We start from the raw sequence: 18,970 nt of genomic DNA on the forward strand, positions 1-18,970 counted from the left end.
TTGCAATGAAAAATGTATTAAATTGAAACAATTCTCACACTTTGTGAGTTAGACCCCACTGTATACCATCCAGCTTTAAAGTGCTATTTGCAGTTTTAACAGTCTTTAATTCAGTTGGTCGATAAGGGTGCAACATCCGGATGGATGGTTTGAGAATCACTTTCTACACCAGCAGAAAATTCTACTGCTAGTGGAAATTGAAAATGACACAAACATTATTGACACGATGTTTAAAACCCTGATGCACACATCAGTTCCGAAAATCCCTCTTATTTTATTTGGCGTTCACTAGCCAAGAGATTTCCGGGAATTGCACAAGTCACTGACTGCAACACTTCAGGAGATACAGCAGCATAAATAATTCAGCTGACACAAAAACAGTTTATTTATATATTCATTACTGCACTAAGTAGTGCACAAATACCATATGCACTCCTGCACGCAAACATTTATTCAAACATAACGTATTTACCAAACCAAATTGACACTCTGGAGAGATATTTTCCCTTAATAACAGTGCTGATTGTTGTTATGCAATTTAGACTCTTTTTAAATTATTCAGTCAGTGATTTGACTTGAACCCCAAACATTCATTTTGCATAACCAGAGGAATGATAGAAAATGTCATTTCTCAAAGTGACGTGTTTTGAGTGGGAACTCTCAGTTGTTTTCGAATCATCGTTTTGCATGAGGTGCATGAACAAACATGCAGGTCAAAGGTCACATGCACTCACCACCACATCAGCCCTGCCGCTCAAACCCTGCCCATAGTTGTCTCTGGCGATGACCTCAAACTTGAAGTAGGACCGGCGCATGTTTCTGAACATGATGGCACTCTTGATGACACCAGTGTACGGCTCAATGACGAAACTGTCCTGCCCCTCGGGTGTGGGGGGGATGATCAGTCTGTAGGCCATCTTACTGTAGTTTCCAGTGTCGACATCTGTAGCCTGATACACACAAAGTTACATGCAGAAGCATATATGAAAACAAACATGATTTTGAGAGATTCACATTATCTGTTTGTTATTAGGTCTGTCAAATGTTTCAAGTGAATCGCACATCAATTTTCCCTGAAAAATTACCCCTCAAAGGATAATTTAAAGTCATTATTGTGTTAGATGAGAAAAGCATTGAATAGACATTACAAAACAGCGCTTTAGAAATAAATATTTTGATTCAACCTTGCATAAAAATAATATTAATGTTTATTAAAGGTATTTTTTTTTTTAAAGTAATATTGGAATATGAAATGATGACATGATATATGATATTATGAAACTAAAACCACCAGTAGGTGGCAGCAAGTTACTGTCTTAATGAATGAGTCATTCAGTCAGTCATTCATTCAACCTATTTGTTCAAACAGCTGATTCAAGAAAGTGACTTGCTTGCTGTGGTTTTGTTTGGAACTATTTTTGCTTGCGAAATTTAACAAAACAGAGAGTAGTGACAATATTGTTTCTAAAATGTAACAATATTAACTTGTTTATTGAACTATTGCTTAAAATCAATATACGTCAATAAATGTACTAATAATAACACATTATTTTTCCTTAAATCAATCGCACCAAAGTAATGCATGAAATTGACAGAACTACTGGTTATATAAAATAACTAGAAACTAGAATACTTTAAATATTATTAAAAAAAAAACACAAAAAAAAACATTTTGGCCGAACTATCCCTTCAAAAGCCTTGCTGGAAGAAATAGAGAATTTAATACAAAAGCTCCACAGCTTCCACTTCAGAGATGACCTAGAAATGTAATAATCCCCATATATCATCAGATTGTACGCCTTAATGCTTTTTATAGATGTTAAAAGACTCAATTTATGAGATAACGGTCACCTTGCGGTAGCCTAACACACAGATCCCGGTGGGTATTTTACAGGTGTCCGTCACTTGTCTTCCACATTGTCAGAATGGAGAGAGAACCTGTCTAAGCACAGTTACTAAGATGTGGGGGGAGGTGAGCAGATTTGAACAGCGAGAGAGAGATTGTACTCTAGTGTTGACAGGTGTGTCAGGATGTGAACAGCAAGTTGTTCACTGTAAAAATGAAATATAATGTACTGCAGACACCAACACCAGCAGAACATTTCAAACCCCATGAATTAATCACCATTGTTCCAGTGTATTCTGCTGGTATTGTGCTTAACAGCACTACCACTCTAAATGTGAAAACACAACAAAACATATTTAATATTATGATTCCACAGTTAATGCAATGCCATACACTGTAAAAAAAAAAAAAAAAAAGGTTGAGCCAACTTAAAATTTTAAGGCAACCAGCTTCAGCAGATTTTTGAGTTTTCTCAACTTGTCGTTTTAAGTTTATACAACAAGAATTTGAGAATCTCCCACAAAAATAAGTTGAGCAAACTCAAAAATCTGCTGAAGCTGGTAAAAAAAAAAAAATTAAGTTCGCTCAACTTTTTTTTATTTAGAGGCAAGTATAAACAAATTTAGAGATTAGAATGATCTCTGAAGTATCAAGTGGCACTGAAGACTGGAGTAATAACTGCTGAAAATTAATTATTGCATCACAGGAATAAATTACATTTTAAAATATTCACATAATTATTATTATTTTTTAATTGTAATAATATTTTACAATAATTACTGTTTTTACTATATTTTAAACAAATAAATGCAGCCTAAGTAACCATAAGATTCTTTAAAACTATTTCAAATGTACAGTATATGATATATGAAATATCAATTATTATTCATTCTTAAGTCGGTTCAAACATTTATGCTTATAGATTTCTCTATGGAACAAAGTAGGAAACGCGTAACTTTCATGCAAAATAAAACCAATAAAAACTGCATTGTTGTGTCAAACCTGGACATTTTAGAAGCTGAATACAATTTCATATTACATTTCAGAAATATTTCAGAGATTACGAGTAAATAAAAATGTAATATATATGAACTATTTTTATAGTGTTTAGTCCCTAAAGTTTTTGGTCCCTACAATCTGCCATTGCAAAACATCTGAACAGTCTTCAGAATTTCTCTTTTTTGTGTTCTGTACAAAGGCTGACATTAGCATAAGTAAAAAAAATAAAAAAATAAAAAAAAGACCAAATGTTTGTTTTGTCAATGGCAAGTGCCCACTTGCCTCCCTTCAACAAATCAGTTAGGACTACAGGGTGAGCGTTATGTCACCTAATTAATATTCATGAATTCAGCCTAAGGTTTATAATGTGCCCTCATGACATTTCAGTTCGTTCCTACACTGCTGCCTAAGAATAAATAACACATATACTCACCACGACTTTCAGTACTGTAGTGAAGGTCTTAGTGTCCTCAGTCACTCCTCCGATGTAAAGAGACCTTGTGAAGACCGGAGGATGATCATTCTCATCCTGCACGTCGATAAATACCTTCGCCGTGTTCGCTGTTTATATTTAAACACACACACAGAAGAAACAGACCTTAGATTATGAAAATATAAGCCCTATTTGTCACAGTTTGAATAAAAAAGCCAGTGTTAATGTAAACACACGCAGCTGCTGCAACCCTCTCCACGCTGTGGCAGACATGAGAAATATGCTCTGTCAGAAAGCATTTGTCTTCTGCTGCACTAAACGACAATATATAAAGTCATCTGGTGTAGATCTAAGCACACACAGGGGAAAGCGCAGATGAAGAGCTGTATATCATAGCTCAATAAGAGAGAAAAGAAAGAAATGAGGAAAAGAAAAACAGGTGGGGAAGCGAGAGAGAGAGAGAGAGAGAGAGAGAGAGAAGGTGTGCCAATCCTGTTATGTACAACACAATTTATATCAAAGTTAAAACAAGATGCATGGCAGGACAAATGTGCACACACACACACACTCTCATGTTTGTGATTTGTACAGTTTTCCTATCAAAGGCTTGTGATGTGCTCAATGAACTTTAAATTTAACATGAAATGGAGTTTGCAACCCATTTTATTTCTGTAATGTGGCTTATTTCTGAGTGAATATTCAATGAGAAACACATTGAACAACAACAACAAAAAATGTAGGACGGGATTCTTGCCTCCATTGGGATTTGATTGAATCGTGAAATATGGGCCTGATTGTGAGTTTGCAATCAGTTTTGGAAGACTCCTATTAATCTACTGAAACACCCACGTTTTTAGGAAGCCTCTTTACTCAACTTATCCCGGTGGACATTATACTTTGTCATTTGCAGGACCAGAAAACATTGCCCACATTTTTACGCTAATTTTGGGAGGAAATCTGCAGAATGGATAATGGCTAAATGTATTAAAATTTGCCAATTTTCAACCAGCTTTGTATTGTTACAATGTAGGTAGTATATAAACAATGTGTAATGTTTTTTTTCATGAATGTCCCTTTCTCTCTGTTTTCTCTAGTCATGTAGCACAGATAAAAAACAAAAAACAATTCTGCTGCATAGACAGACAACTTTTATTAAAACCCTATCTTGCCAGCAGGGAATCAGCCCTTCAAACAGGATTGAGAATCCTACACTTTTATCGACAACTGAAAGCACGATCAAATCAGGGTTTAAAATTAAAAGTCAACATTGTCAATAATAAAAAGTTGTTTCAGAGGCAGAGCAAGTTATTAGATTTTGATGTAACATTTTTTTTGAGCATGCACTGAAAAATCGTTCACAGTAACACCACAAAAGGGTTTAAAATAAGCACATAGAGCCACGCACAAAAATCCACTCATCTAAAATGGATGCATTTCATTAAAATTGCTTTGTAATTCAATGTATGCATGTGTTTCTGTGTGCGTCTTAAAGCAAACAGATCTACACATCTATGCAGTTTTAATGTACACAGACCGCTGGAGGAAGATCAGACCTCTCACAGGAAGAGGGAGATGTGCTCTGCTCTACCCTGTGCTGTCTATCTTTCAACCTCAATAAACTGCATGAGCTCTACACTTATGACCTTTCCAATAACTCCTGCTCTAACTGAGATTCAGCACATGCATTAAAGAACCAGAGAGCTGGTGATCTGCAGTACAGTGACATTTCCATAATTAAAGGGTGTGGTTTATCCTATTGCTGTTATTATTTTAAACAATAAACAACAATAACCAATTACAATAATGAACACATATTTTGCCAAATAACAAGTTCGATTTCATTATCCTATTGTAAAAATGTAGTAGGCGAGGCTCTTTATGATTACGAATCAAAATTTTAAATAAAGAAATCCTGTAAATTAGTTTAACGGCTGAACCTCCTATGTAAATGCATATATACTACCAGTCAAAAGTTTTTGAACTAAGATTTTTAAAGTTTTTTAAAGAATTATCCTCTGCTCACCAAGCCTGCATTTATTTTATCCAAAATACAGCAAAAGCAGTAATATTGTGAAATATTTTAACTATTTAAAATAACTGCTTTCTATTTGAATATATTTTAAAATTTATTCCTATGATCAAAGCAAAATTTTCAGCATCAATACTCCAGTCACATGATCCTTCAAAAATCATTCTAATATGCAGATTTGCTGTTCAAGAAACAATTATTATTATTATTATCAATATTTAAAACAGTACAGTAAATTTTTTTCAGGATTCTTTGATGAATAGAAGGGAGGGGGTTATAGAAATTAATACTTTTATTTAGCAAGGATGCTTTAAATTGATCAAAAGTGATGATACAGACATTTATAATATTACAAAAGATTTCTATTTCAGATAAATGCTGTATGAACTTTATTAAAGGAATAATTGACGACGGGCCGTTGGATTATTAGAAAAATAATGCACACACGAGGTGGTGATGCGGTCACGACGCGAAGCGGAGCATTATTTTTCTAATAATTCAACGGACCGAAGTCAATTATTACGCTTATACTACGGTTGCCACACCTCAAGACATCGATCAGATGATATAATTTAAGGCATTCGTCTGGCATTTCTACTTAAATCGCTATTGTGAGTAGGATTATTTCTTCCGCATTTCATCCAACGCCTCCGTTGCTAGTTCCAAAATGTCATTTTAAACCTAGTAACGGAGGCTTGAGCTGTTGATAACAGACTAATGCACAGAGATGGGTAGTAACGAGTTACATTTACTTCGTTACATTTACTTGAGTAAATTTTTTGGGTAACTAATACTTTTAGAGTATATTTAAAAATGGGTACTTTTACTCTTACTCAAGTACATTTTTAGTGAAAAAACGGTACTTTTACTTTGTTACTGTGGGCGACGCTCCTCTCGTTACTTTATCTTAACGCAGTACAAGTTAAAAATCCTTCAATTTATTCCAAGCGCGCCGTCTACTTTTTTTTCTGAGCAATGAGCGATGCCCGTTTGCGAATGATTCATTCTTTTGAGTCAATTCTGTTCGAAGGCTTGATCAAACCAGTTGGCAGACCAATCGGTTCGCGAATCAGTTTGAATGATTTGTTCAGTTCCCTGCCGCACGCGCTGAGTCGTCTGAAGCGGTTCTCACTCAGAGTTGTAGAAGAGCGTTGAAGACGTGGCTTTGGATCAACAGTCAGTTGAAAGCAAAGGCTATGGTTTGCTAGCTATGAAGACCTTTATTAGAAGAACACCGCGTGTGCTGTCGGTTCCACAGGTATAGATTCGATTGCAGTACACGATACCACTATGACATTGCCAGTTTGTTGTACATGTACCTTACACTTTAAATACAATGTATAATTTATTCATTAAATAAGCAGAGTCACAGAGTATGAAATAAACACCCGATAACCCGCGTTAGTTCCAGGAGGAATGCCTTGCCTGGAGACAATTAATATTGATATTTTCACAATATTTACGCTTTCAGAAATAAAGGCTACATTTGTTTACATTTTGCAGAACAGACGGAAGAAGATCCGTCAATGTGCATTTTTTATCGTTATGTTCAGATGTTCTGTAGCGGTCATGTGAGGAGTTTTCACTCTTCTCCGTGTCAGAGATTATATACATATATACATTTATTATACATAATTAATATACTTTAAAATAATTTTATTTAATTCAGTGATGCAAATCTGAATTTTTATCAGCTGTTACTCCAGTTTTCAGAGTCATATGATCCTCAGAAATCATTAAAATATATTGATTTATTACCAGTGTTGTTGAAAAAACAAAACAAAAACAGCATATGCTGGTTAGGTATGTTTTGAAGCTGGGATGCTGGTTTATGCTGATCATGTGCTGGTCTTGAGCTGGTCGGACCATCTTAGGACCAGCACATGACCAGCTAAGGACCAGCTTAAATCAGCTCAAACCAGCATCCCATGCTTCAAAACATACCATACCAGCATATGCTGTTTTTTCAACAGGGAACAGTTTTGCTGCTTAATATTTTTGGAACCTGTGACATTTTATTCAGGGTTCTTTTATGAATAGAAAGCTAAAAAAGAACAGCATTGATAATAAATCAGGCTGATAAAAATTCTGATTTGTATCACTGAAATAAATTACATTAAAAAAAAACATTAAAAGTATTTTGAACGGTAGTGTGTGTGTGTGTGTGTGTGTATATATATATATATATATATGTGTGTGTATATGTATGTATGCATGTATGTATATAAAATTTTTATCTAAATATCTATTTATCTAAATAAAAGTATACTATATGCAGTATATGATCCAAAGTAACTAGTAACTAACTACTTGAGTAGTTTTTATCCGGTACTTTTTACTCTTACTCAAGTAACTATTCAGACTATTACTTTTACTTTTACTTGAGTAAATATTTCTTCAAGTACTTTTACTTTTACTTGAGTACAGTTTTTGGGTACTCTACCAACCTCTGCTAATGCAGTTAATACAGTTAATAACTAAGTTATGAGAGAGAGAGAGAGAGAGAGATGCTGCGTCCCAGTTCGCCTACTTATACTATGCCCTAAAAGTATGTACTCTTTTTGTGAAGAAAAAGTACATACTTTTGAGTATGTAGCAGAATAGTAGGCAGGCTTTGGGACATACTACTTCGTCATAACTGTTTCTTTAACGGACGCTCTGTTGCTTAGTTACGTGCATCCTGTAACTGTTTAAACTGCCCTGTTAATTATCTTATCACAGTTAACATCATCCACATTTCGTTTAATTTGATTTCCTACCCTACTGGAGAGAAATAAAGAAGCACATCGCGGGTCTTTCACGCCGAGAACTCTGCTCATGTGTTTGCATAATGATGCATTTAAAAGTTAATGACCAAACGTATCATTATAAACGTTCACAGTGTTGCTGCAGATTAAATATAACGTGGATAACATTAAATTAATATTTTTTAATCAGGTTAGAAATTGATTATTTATCACTCAAATCGCTTTCTCTACCTGTCTGTTGGTCTCGCATATCCGCCATGTTTGTAGTTTTTTAACACGTTTTATGCGTGTTTGTAGTTCTGATCGATTCCTCGTCCACCGCGCAATGTGTTGTGGGCAATATTAGCCGTTAGAGTGTGCATCGATCTGCACTTCGAATTCTAGCCGGAAATAGTAGACCATCCGGGAATCTTTGGCATACTTTTTTCAACATACTATGATTTGGGACATACTAATTCTATTTTCGAATACTATGTAGGACGGATAGTATGCGAATTGGGACGCAGCAAGAGAGATTACCTCTGTGCGTCTCTCAATAGTGTTCGGCAGCAATGTCTCTAGTTATAGTGAAACTTAGTTCCTTTTGTTCACGAACAGCGCTGTTGTTGTTACCTCGCTTGTGAGAAGTCATGTAGTTTTTAAGTTGTTTACTGATAAAATCGTCAGAGTAGTACTTTCCGTACATAATAAAGTGTAATTTTTGTGGCAAAAACATGGACATGATCTGTCGTTTTTCTCCATTTGTTTACTATATTTATTTGTTTGGCCAGTGTCGTTGTGGGTTTTGGTTATTTTGCTGTTGTAAGACCTTTGACAGAAATCATTTGGAGAAGTGATATGGTCATGTAATGCGGTCAAGAGCTGCCTGGAACTATGTTCGCCGTGCGTTTCCCTGAAAATAATTGCACACCTTACAACGCTCGTCAGCCAATCAGATTCAAGCATTCAACGGCCCCGTAGTATAACTAATAATAATTACTATTATTAATAATCTTTGAAGTTTTATAAACCATTCTCATTAATAGAATCATTACTGTAATTCGTAATATTTAGAAATGACTACAATGCAATGATTTTAATAAAGCATGAATTAAATGCAGTAAACATCATTTATAATGTTTTTCCACATTACTAAAAAAAAAAAAAATCATTTTAATTAACGTAAAGTAATATGCATATGGTGGGAAATGTGCTTAATTGTTCCGGAAAGAATGTCTCCATTTAAACATGTTATTAGTCCTAAAAATTGGCTTCAATTTCTTATTTCACCCCAAATATGATAAAAAGGAAAAATAATGACAGGTTTCATGAGGTTCACTAAAATATATCTGTATATATATCAGCTTAAATGTTTTGTATCTGTCATTTATTTCACTCTAAAATCCTCAAATAAAAGTGTGCTTTGCTGTTGTTCTTACTTTTGGAGGGAACGCGTAGATTGGCGAGGATGACAGCGAGGGAGTCTGCCTGCACGCGGAGCACATAACTGGTCACGCTCTCGTAGTCCAGAAGTTTATTTGTGTAGATGATCCCTGTGCGGTTATTGACCATGAACTCACCTGCAAACACAAACTGATCAGAGAACAGTTCACAGCGCCTTTAACACCAATGATGACTAGTAATTCAGGGTTGTATCTTATTCACTAATCATCGGCAGTCCAACTCAGCCAGGAAAACAATATGCCGGTTGATGCTAAATTGTATTCCGTGTCAAAGAATCACATTTGCACACAGGTTTAGTGAATTCCCTTCAGAGTAAAAACTCACCTCCTTCATTTCCGCTCACTATGGAGTAAAAGACAGTGGTGTTGACAGCTGCGGCCAGAATCATTCCAACAGGAGTCCTGACAGGAGCGCTCTCGCTCACTGGACTAAACCTGCAGAAATAAAGCAGAGCAAACGACAAACTTCATTCAGCATTTAAACAACACACAGCTGAGTGCGGTGGAGAACTGTCAGTCCCAGCACAGATACTGTGACATAAATGTCAGTTTCCTGTTGAATATTGTATAAACATCAGAGCAGTTCAATAGGCTCTCCACCTCCACCAAAGACCTACAGAAGGTGAAGAAAGAACAGAGGACTTTGCTTTTAGAGGTGAAAGAGTTTAATTATTGTATTTAAAAGCAGCACACATGAATCACGAGTCTAAAGAAAAATCCATTTCTAAAGCTTTTGTCTACAACATGAGCTGACCTCTGAGGCCAATGATTCTCAACTGAAGGGTCAGAGGTCTGTTCTAATGAAAACAATGTTTAATGCAAATAATAAAATGCTAAAAAATAAATACACTTTACAATCAACTTTTAAAGGGGAAGGAACATAATTTTTGTTGTTGATATCAAGCAGTCAAACCATATACATTACTGTTCAGAAGTTGATGGTCTGTATGGTTTTATTTATTTATTTATTTTTTGAGAGAGAAATTATAGTAAACATTTGCATTGCTACAAAATATTTATTTAAAATGAAAACTGTTCTTTCTGACTTTCTGTTCATCAGAGGATAGTAAAAATACAGAAAAAATGTTAAGCAGCACAACTGTTTTCAGCATATTAGATATAAATCAGCATATTAGAATGATTTCTGAAGGATCATGTGATACTGAAGATTGTAGTAACGGTGCTGAAAATTCAGCTATGCATCACAGGAATAAATTTCATTATATATATATATATATATATATATATATACACACAGGTGAATCTCAATAAATTAGAATGTCGTGGAAAAGTTCATTTATTTCAGTAATTCAACTCAAATTGTGAAACTCGTGTATTAAATAAATTCAATGCACACAGACTGAAGTAGTTTAAGTCTTTGGTTCTTTTAATTGTGATGATTTTGATCTCAACAAATTAGAATATGGTGACATGCCAATCAGCTAATCAACTCAAAACACCTGCAAAGGTTTCCTGAGCCTTCAAAATGGTCTCAGTTTGGTTCACTAGGCTACACAATCATGGGGAAGACTGCTGATCTGACAGTTGTCCAGAAGACAATCATTGACTACGTTTACATGGACATCAATACTCCGATTTTAATACGATTAAGACAATACTCTGATTAAGAGTCTACCATGTAAACAGAGATTTTTGATTACCTTAATCCGGCTAAAGTCATAATCGAAGTAAACACAAATCGAATTGAGACAAGTGGAGTATTCCTATTTTAATCACATTATTGAAGTGCAGTACAGATATGTAAACACTTTAATCACACTATTACTGTCGTGTAGGACTTTTTGCCGCATTTTGCGACAGGATACACACACGGCAGTGATCAACCGTTTGACGGCAAATAAAAGAGCTTCAACACCGCCGTCGTCTGTATGCGCGTACAAATAATTAACTGCACTTGAAGCTTTCATAAAATTAAAAATGAAACACCCAAAACTGTATATGGCATAATCACAAAGACTAACTATATGTTTATACGTGAAATTCTGGAGGAGACGTTGGATGGATTAATGACGCATGCCATTAATCGATCTATGTACTATAACATGTAAAACGGGAACATGAAAGGATTATTCTAAAAGCAACTCATGTAAACACCTTAATCATAATATTGTCTTATTCAGAATAAGGTAAATAATTAGATTACTGATGTCCATGTAAATGTAGTCATTGACACCCTTCACAAGGAGGGTAAGCCACAAGCATTCATTGCCAAAGAAGCTGGCTGTTCACAGAGTGCTGTATCCAAGCATGTTAACAAAGTTGAGTGGAAGGAAAAAGTGTGGAAGAAAAAGATGCACAACCAACCGAGAGAACCGCAGCCTTATGAGGATTGTCAAGCAAAATCGATTCAAGAATTTGGGTGAACTTCACAAGGACTGGACTGACGTGTCGAGGAATTTGGCTACAGTTGTCGTATTCCTCTTGTTAAGCCACTCCTGAACCACAGACAACGTCAGAGGTGTATTACCTGGGCTAAGGAGAAGAAGAACTGGACTGTTGCCCAGTGGTCCAAAGTCCTCTTTTCAGATGAGAGCAAGTTTTGTATTTCATTTGGAAACCAAGGTCCTAGAGTCTGGAGGAAGGGTGGAGAAGCTCATAGCCCAAGTTGCTTGAAGTCCAGTGTTACGTTTCCACAGTCTGTGATGATTTGGGGTGCAATGTCATCTGCTGGTGTTGGTTAGAAAACCAAAGTCACTGCACCCGTTTACCAAGAAATTTTGGAGCACTTCATGCTTCCTTCTGCTGACCAGCTTTTTAAAGATGCTGATTTCATTTTCCAGCAGGATTTGGCACCTGCCCACACTGCCAAAAGCACCAAAAGTTGGTTAAATGACCATGGTGTTGGCGACTTGACTGGCCAGCAAACTCACCAGACCTGAACTCCATAGATAATCTATGGGGTATTGTCAAGAGGAAAATGAGAAACAAGAGGCCAAAAAATGCAGATGAGCTGAAGGCCACTGTCAAAGAAACCTGGGCTTCCTCAGCAGTGCCACAAACTGATCACCTCCATGCCCGGCCGAATTGAGGCAGTAATTAAAGCATGTCACAGCCGGCTCAAGCCACGACAAATGAAGGAGGCAACGAGAACGCAAAATGAATCAACAAATGTTTATTTACAGACATAAAGATTACAACTCATAATAAATAAAATAACACTCGGTCAACGCAAGAAAATAATCACAATCCAACAGGCCTGCCAAACCTAAACCCAAACTAAACTAATACATAAAGCAAACAAATAATCCCAACATAACAAAAAACCAAAGAGGGAAAGAGAGCGGGCTAAACAGAGGTCCAAAAAACCTTTTAAACTTCTCTGCAGGTGTTTCACATGATGATTACCCCCCAAGTCCCGCTCTTCAGCCGGCTAAAGCAGAACGGGCCCAGAGGCACATCACACACCCCCCCTTAAAAAGTAAGCCCTCATACAATCATCAAAACAAACATTCAAAATAAAGTACATCCCAACCTCCTAACTAAGATCACACACACACTACCTTAAACCTATCTAGTCTTCAGTGGCTTGCCGAGTTCAGCGCCCAGATCAAAGCCAGGGCCTCTTTCTCAATAACCGAATAGTTAAGTTGATAAGAACTAAACTTTCTAGAGAAATACCCAACCACACACTCTACCTCATCTCCTGAGGTCTGCAATAAAACAGCTCCCGATCCCACATTGCTAGCGTCAACCTGGAGACACAGTGAGGAGCGATTTAACATCCTCAAATGCTCTTTGACACACCGAGGTCCACTCAAATTTGATTTTATCTCAAAGGAGGTTGGTAAGAGGAGCTGCCACAGTAGAAAAATTCTGACAGAACCCCCTATAAAACCCAACCATCCCAAGAAACCTCATTAATTCCTTTTTTGTGGTAGGAATAGGAAATTGATCAGTTGCGGTGACTTTAGCTCGAACGGGACGTACATGACCTTGACCTACTACTTTTCCAAGGTAAGTGACAGTGGCCTTAGCAAACTCACATTTGCTCAAATTTACCGTAAGGTTAGCCCCAGCAAGACGATCAAACAAAGCTCTAATTCGACATACATGTTCCAACCAAGTGTCACCATAGACGACTACATTGTCTAAGTAAACTGCATAACCTTCCAAACCTGCAATAACTCTATTCATTAACCGTTGTAACGTAGCTGGGGCGTTTCTTAAGCCAAAACTCATAACCTTATAAGAAAATAGGCCTGACGGAATGACAAATGCAGAGATCTCCTGAGCTCTAGATGTTAACGGCACCTGCCAATAACCCTTTAGCAAATCAAATTTGCTAACATAGGTGGCAGACCCAACTTGATCAATGCAATCCTCAATTCGAGGCAAAGGGTAAGAATCAGGTTTAGTTAATGCATTTACCTTCCTATAGTCAGTGCAAAATCGATGAGATCCATCAGCTTTTTTTTACCAGTATACAAGGAGACGCCCAACTTGAAAAAGAAGCCTCAGCCAAACCATTTTCCAGCAAATATGCAATCTCAGTTTCCAACTGTCACTTTTTCTCTAAAGGAACGTGATAGAAACACTGACAAACAGGTTTAGCGTCCCCCACATCAATATCATGTTCAATTAGAGTTGTTTGTGTGGGAGTATCAGGAAAAAGAAACACATAGTAATTTATTAAAGCAGACATATCCAAACGTTGAACATCAGAAAGATAAAGATTTTCTGCTAACCTGAACAGTAGACATCTGCTCAGCCTGAAGTACCTTTTGTTCGACCAAAGCAGATATCAAAATCGATTTCAAACTCTCTTTCAATCGTTTATCCGCAACAGAAAGACCAACATCATAATGATTCGCGAGCGCTAACAACTGATCTTTCGAATATTCATTTAAAAGATCCTCTGACGGATTACGAATAAACTCTTCAATATTGGAGGTCATGATTTATATCTCTGCTACCTCAAACCAATTACCAAACTAACTAAAATCTAATATCCACAAAACACTGATAAATGTCTACATTATATATTCTACACATTCAATCAGCATTCAATTCGTGTAACTTACCATATTCCACGTTTCAAACAACACGCAACGATAATTCAAGCGCTTACAAAACTCAACTTCCAAATCAAACATCTACTTTACTTCCCAAACAATCGCTACTCGAAGCCTCCCAAACAAACTACACAGCAGACGCGGAGCACTCGCTTACGGAGTCAGAACTAATGACATAGAAGAAACCAGTGTTCCTAATTACAACGGCCGGACGAGCCCCCATATTTGTCACGGCCGGCTCAAGCCACGACAAATGAGGGAGGCAACGAGAACGCAAAATGAATCAACAAATGTTTATTTACAGACATAAAGATTACAACTCATAATAAATAAAATAACACTCGGTTAACGCAAGAAAATAATCACAATCCAACAGGCCTGCCAAACCTAAACCCAAACTACACTAATACATAAAGCAAACAAATAATCCCAACATAACAAAAAACCAAAGAGGGAAACAGAGGTCCAAAAACCCTTTTAAACTTCTCTGCGGGTGTTTCACATGATGATTACCCCCCAAGTCCCGCCCCTCAGCCGGCTAAAGCAGAACGGGCCCAGAGGCACGTCACAAGCAAAAGGAGCCCCTACCAAGTATTGAGTACAAATACAGTAAATGAACATACTTTCCAGAAGGCCAACAATTCACAAAAAAAAAATGTTTTATTGGTCTTATGAAGTATTCTAATTTGTTGAGATAGTGAATTGGTGGGTTTTTGTTAAACGTGAGCCAAAATCATCACAATTAAAAGAACCAAAGACTTAAACTACTTCAGTCTGTGTGCATTGAATTTATTTAATACACGAGTTTCACAATTTGAGTTGAATTACTGAAATAAATGAACTTTTCCACGACATTCTCATTTATTGAGATGCACCTGTGTGTGTGTGTGTGTGTGTGTGTATATATATATATATATATGTACAGTGGGGCAAAAAAGTATTTAGTCAGCCACCAATTGTGCAAGTTCTCCCACTTAAAAAGATGAGAGAGGCCTGTAATTTTCATCATATGTATACCTCAACTATGAGAGACAAAATGAGAAAAAAAAAAAAAATCCAGAAAATCACATTGTAGGATTTTTAAAGAATTCATTTGCAAATTATGGTGGAAAATAAGTATTTGGTCAATAACAAAATTTCATCTCAATACTTTGTTATATACCCTTTGTTGGCAATGACAGAGGTCAAACGCTTTTCTGTAAGTCTTCACAAGGTTTTCACACGCTGTTGCTGGTATTTTGGCCCATTCCTCCATGCAGATCTCCTCTAGAGCAGTAATGTTTTGGGGCTGTCGCTGGGCAACACGGACTTTCAACTCCCTCCAAAGATTTTCGATGGGGTTGAGATCTGAGACTGGCTAGGCCACTCCAGGACCTTGAAATGCTTCACGAAGCCACTCCTTCGCTGTTCGGGCGGTGTGTTTGGGATCATTGTCATGCTGAAAGACCCAGCCACGTTTCATCTTCAATGCCCTTGCTGATGGAAGGAGGTTTTCACCAAAATCTCACGATACATGGCCCCATTCATTCTTTCTTTACACGGATCAGTCGTCCTGGTCCCTTTGCAGAAAAACAGCCCCAAAGCATGATGTTTCCACCCCATGCTTCACAGTAGGTATGGTGTTCTTTGGATGCAACTCAGCATTCTTTCTCCTCCAAACACGACAAGTTGAGTTTTTACCAAAAGTTCTATTTTGGTTTCATCTGACCATATGACATTCTCCCAATCCTCTTCTGGATCATCCAAATGCTCTCTAGCAAACTTCAGACGGGCCCGGACATGTACTGGCTTAAGCAGGGGACACGCCTGGCACTGCAGGATTTGAGGCCTTTGTTACTTTGGTCCCAGCTCTCTGCAGGTCATTCACTAGGTCCCCCGTGTGGTTCTGGGATTTTGCTCACAGTTCTTGTGATCATTTTGACCCCACGGGTGAGATCATGCGTGGAGCCCCAGATCGAGGGAGATTATCAGTGGTCTTGTATGTCTTCCATTTTCTAATAATTGCTCCCACAGTTGATTTCTTCACACCAAGCTGCTTACCTATTGCAGATTCAGTCTTCCCAGCCTGGTGCAGGTCTACAATTTTGTTTCTGGTGTCCTTTGACAGCTCTTGGTCTTGGCCATGGTGGAGTTTGGAGTTGGACTGTTTGAGGTTGTGGACAGGTGTCTTTTATACTGATAACAAGTTCAAACAGATGACATTAATACAGGTAACGAGTGGAGGACAGAGGAGCCTCTTAAAGAAGAAGTTACAGGTCTGTGAGAGCCAGAAATCTTGCTTGTTTGTAGGTGACCAAATACTTATTTTACAGAGGAATTTACCAATTAATTCTTTAAAAATCCTACAATGTGATTTTCTGGATTTTTTTCTCATTTTGTCTCTCATAGTTGAGGTATACTTATGATGAAAATTACAGGCCTCTCTCATCTTTTTAAGTGGGAGAACTTGCACAATTGGTGGCTGACTAAATACTTTTTTGCCCCACTGTATGTGTGTGTGTGTGTGTGTGTGTGTGTGTGTGTGTGTGTGTGTGTTATTTTAAATAGAAACAATATTACCATTTTCCTGTATTTTCGATCAAATAAATGCAGCCTTCAAGAAAAACATTGAAAAATCTTTTCGCCCCTAATCTTTTGAACAATAATGTACATAAATGTATGACACCAATTGTCTTTACCCATCACATGTATTAGCAGTATTAACATCTAGGGCTGTCGCGATAACCACAATATCGCAATACCGCGCTATTGATGAGCATAACCGCAGAGGAATGCAACAACCGCAGCAACCGCGATATTTCAGTGTTTTCTTTTTCGTAAGGTTACGCCCTTCTTGTTTTACACTTCGTGCATGTGTACTGAATATTAGTAATGATAACAATGTGTATCATGCTGATTTGCACAGAGGCTCAGTAAATTTGCACTTAACAAGCCTAAACAGACCGCAAATGAGAGAGAGATCGACTGATCGCGTGCGATTACCTGCGTCTGTCCTTCAGGCCGAGTCATATGTGAAAACAGGTTGTCATGTCCAAGCAAAGCGAAATCTGACTTAGCATCGACGCTCTGCTGGTCAGCTGAGCCTTTAAAAGTGGCGCTCAAAGTTAAAATGATTTAAACAGCGTGTTTCAATACAAATCTCTGAATGAATCAGCGCTTTTGAACGTGTAGTTGAATGAACGTTTTAAAGACTCACTCAAAGACAGTCTCTTGCCGCCACCTTGAGGCGAAACAATGAAGCCGCACTGACTGACAGCCGTCTAGAACACGCAGGTGAAATATCAACAGAAAAAGTATCTTGTCAGTCAGATTCGAGGATCAGAACTAACTGTTATATATATACCAGCCGTTGAACTGTTATATATATACCACTCAAAATTACCGCAAGGAAAATTCCTTAACCGCGACAGCCCTATTAACATCTCTTTGTTTATGAAAAATGGCAGAACATATGACTATTGTGTGATTTTAGAGTGAGACAAAGCTCCTGTGAAGTGTTTGGGCGGAGGAAAGGACAAAAAGCAGAAGGTCTATCTGAATGAAATGTCACAGTTCTTGTACTTTTCTCACAGATGTGAAAGCCTCTGTGCTTTTTCTTGAACAGGACAGTACCACACGCCAGCCATCAGAAGTGGGTGGGCTTGACACTCTTGTCTCTATTGTCCAACAGTCAAAATACAGCCATCATCGTGAGATCTCGACAAAGAGCTGCTGACTGCCTGGGTTTCTCTGCGCCATAAACGGGGTGAATCGCTTTGCTCTGTCTCTGAGACAATAGGGTGCTGCCGCAGTCAACCGCTACACTGACAGCGAAGAGCCGAGGTCACGCTGAAATCTCAGCGATGCTCAGCTTCACGCTGGTTACCATGGGAATCACAGAGGACAGAAATAGCCAGAACCTCAGTGCAGGAGTGAGGAAACACAAAAAAAGAGAAGCATCTTTTAATGGAAATGAGTTGCTGCACACTCCCACACAATAACTCATGACTATCTTCATCAGCACATCTGTAATCTTCTCATTGTCATTCTCTCACTACATTTATACAGCCGTGTAATCACACAGTCCATTTAGCTCTTCTACATATACTGTAGTGTAGAGTGACATTTTATGCCACTGTATTAACTAAAATGTTAACAGTGGAAGTGACGAGTCAGCACTTAGAATATATATATATATATATAAAAATACAGCAAGTGTTTTTTTCTTTTTACTTTTCTAACCAAACTATGCATGATAAATGTAAGCATTTTATTATTTGCATATACCTGTCAAATTTTTGAAAATATGGTTTTGAATGATTTTAATGAACTATCTAATGCTTACCAAGGTTGCATTTGTTTACTGTATCAAAATACAGTAAAACAGTAATATTATGAAATATTATAATTTGTAATAACTATTTTCTATTTGAATATATTTTAAAATGTAATTTATTTCTGA

The 18,970-nt window shown here is 37.2% G+C and overlaps 1 protein-coding gene across 1 annotated transcript in view; it reads right to left on the reverse strand.

Annotated features, from left to right (window-relative positions):
• The window catches only part of pcdh15a (protocadherin-related 15a), a 231,551-nt gene that overhangs the window by 36,291 nt on the left and 176,290 nt on the right, over window positions 1-18,970 (reverse strand). The window contains exons 26-29 of the mRNA XM_058796177.1: window positions 9,822-9,931; window positions 9,473-9,613; window positions 3,279-3,406; window positions 735-950 (exon numbers count right to left, since the gene is read on the reverse strand). Of these exons, the coding sequence (XP_058652160.1) occupies window positions 735-950; window positions 3,279-3,406; window positions 9,473-9,613; window positions 9,822-9,931 (595 nt within the window). The remainder of the gene's footprint in view (window positions 1-734; window positions 951-3,278; window positions 3,407-9,472; window positions 9,614-9,821; window positions 9,932-18,970) is intronic.

This window comes from Onychostoma macrolepis, chromosome 13 (assembly GCF_012432095.1).
Source record: "Onychostoma macrolepis isolate SWU-2019 chromosome 13, ASM1243209v1, whole genome shotgun sequence".
In the NCBI taxonomy this organism is placed as follows: domain Eukaryota; kingdom Metazoa; phylum Chordata; class Actinopteri; order Cypriniformes; family Cyprinidae; genus Onychostoma; species Onychostoma macrolepis.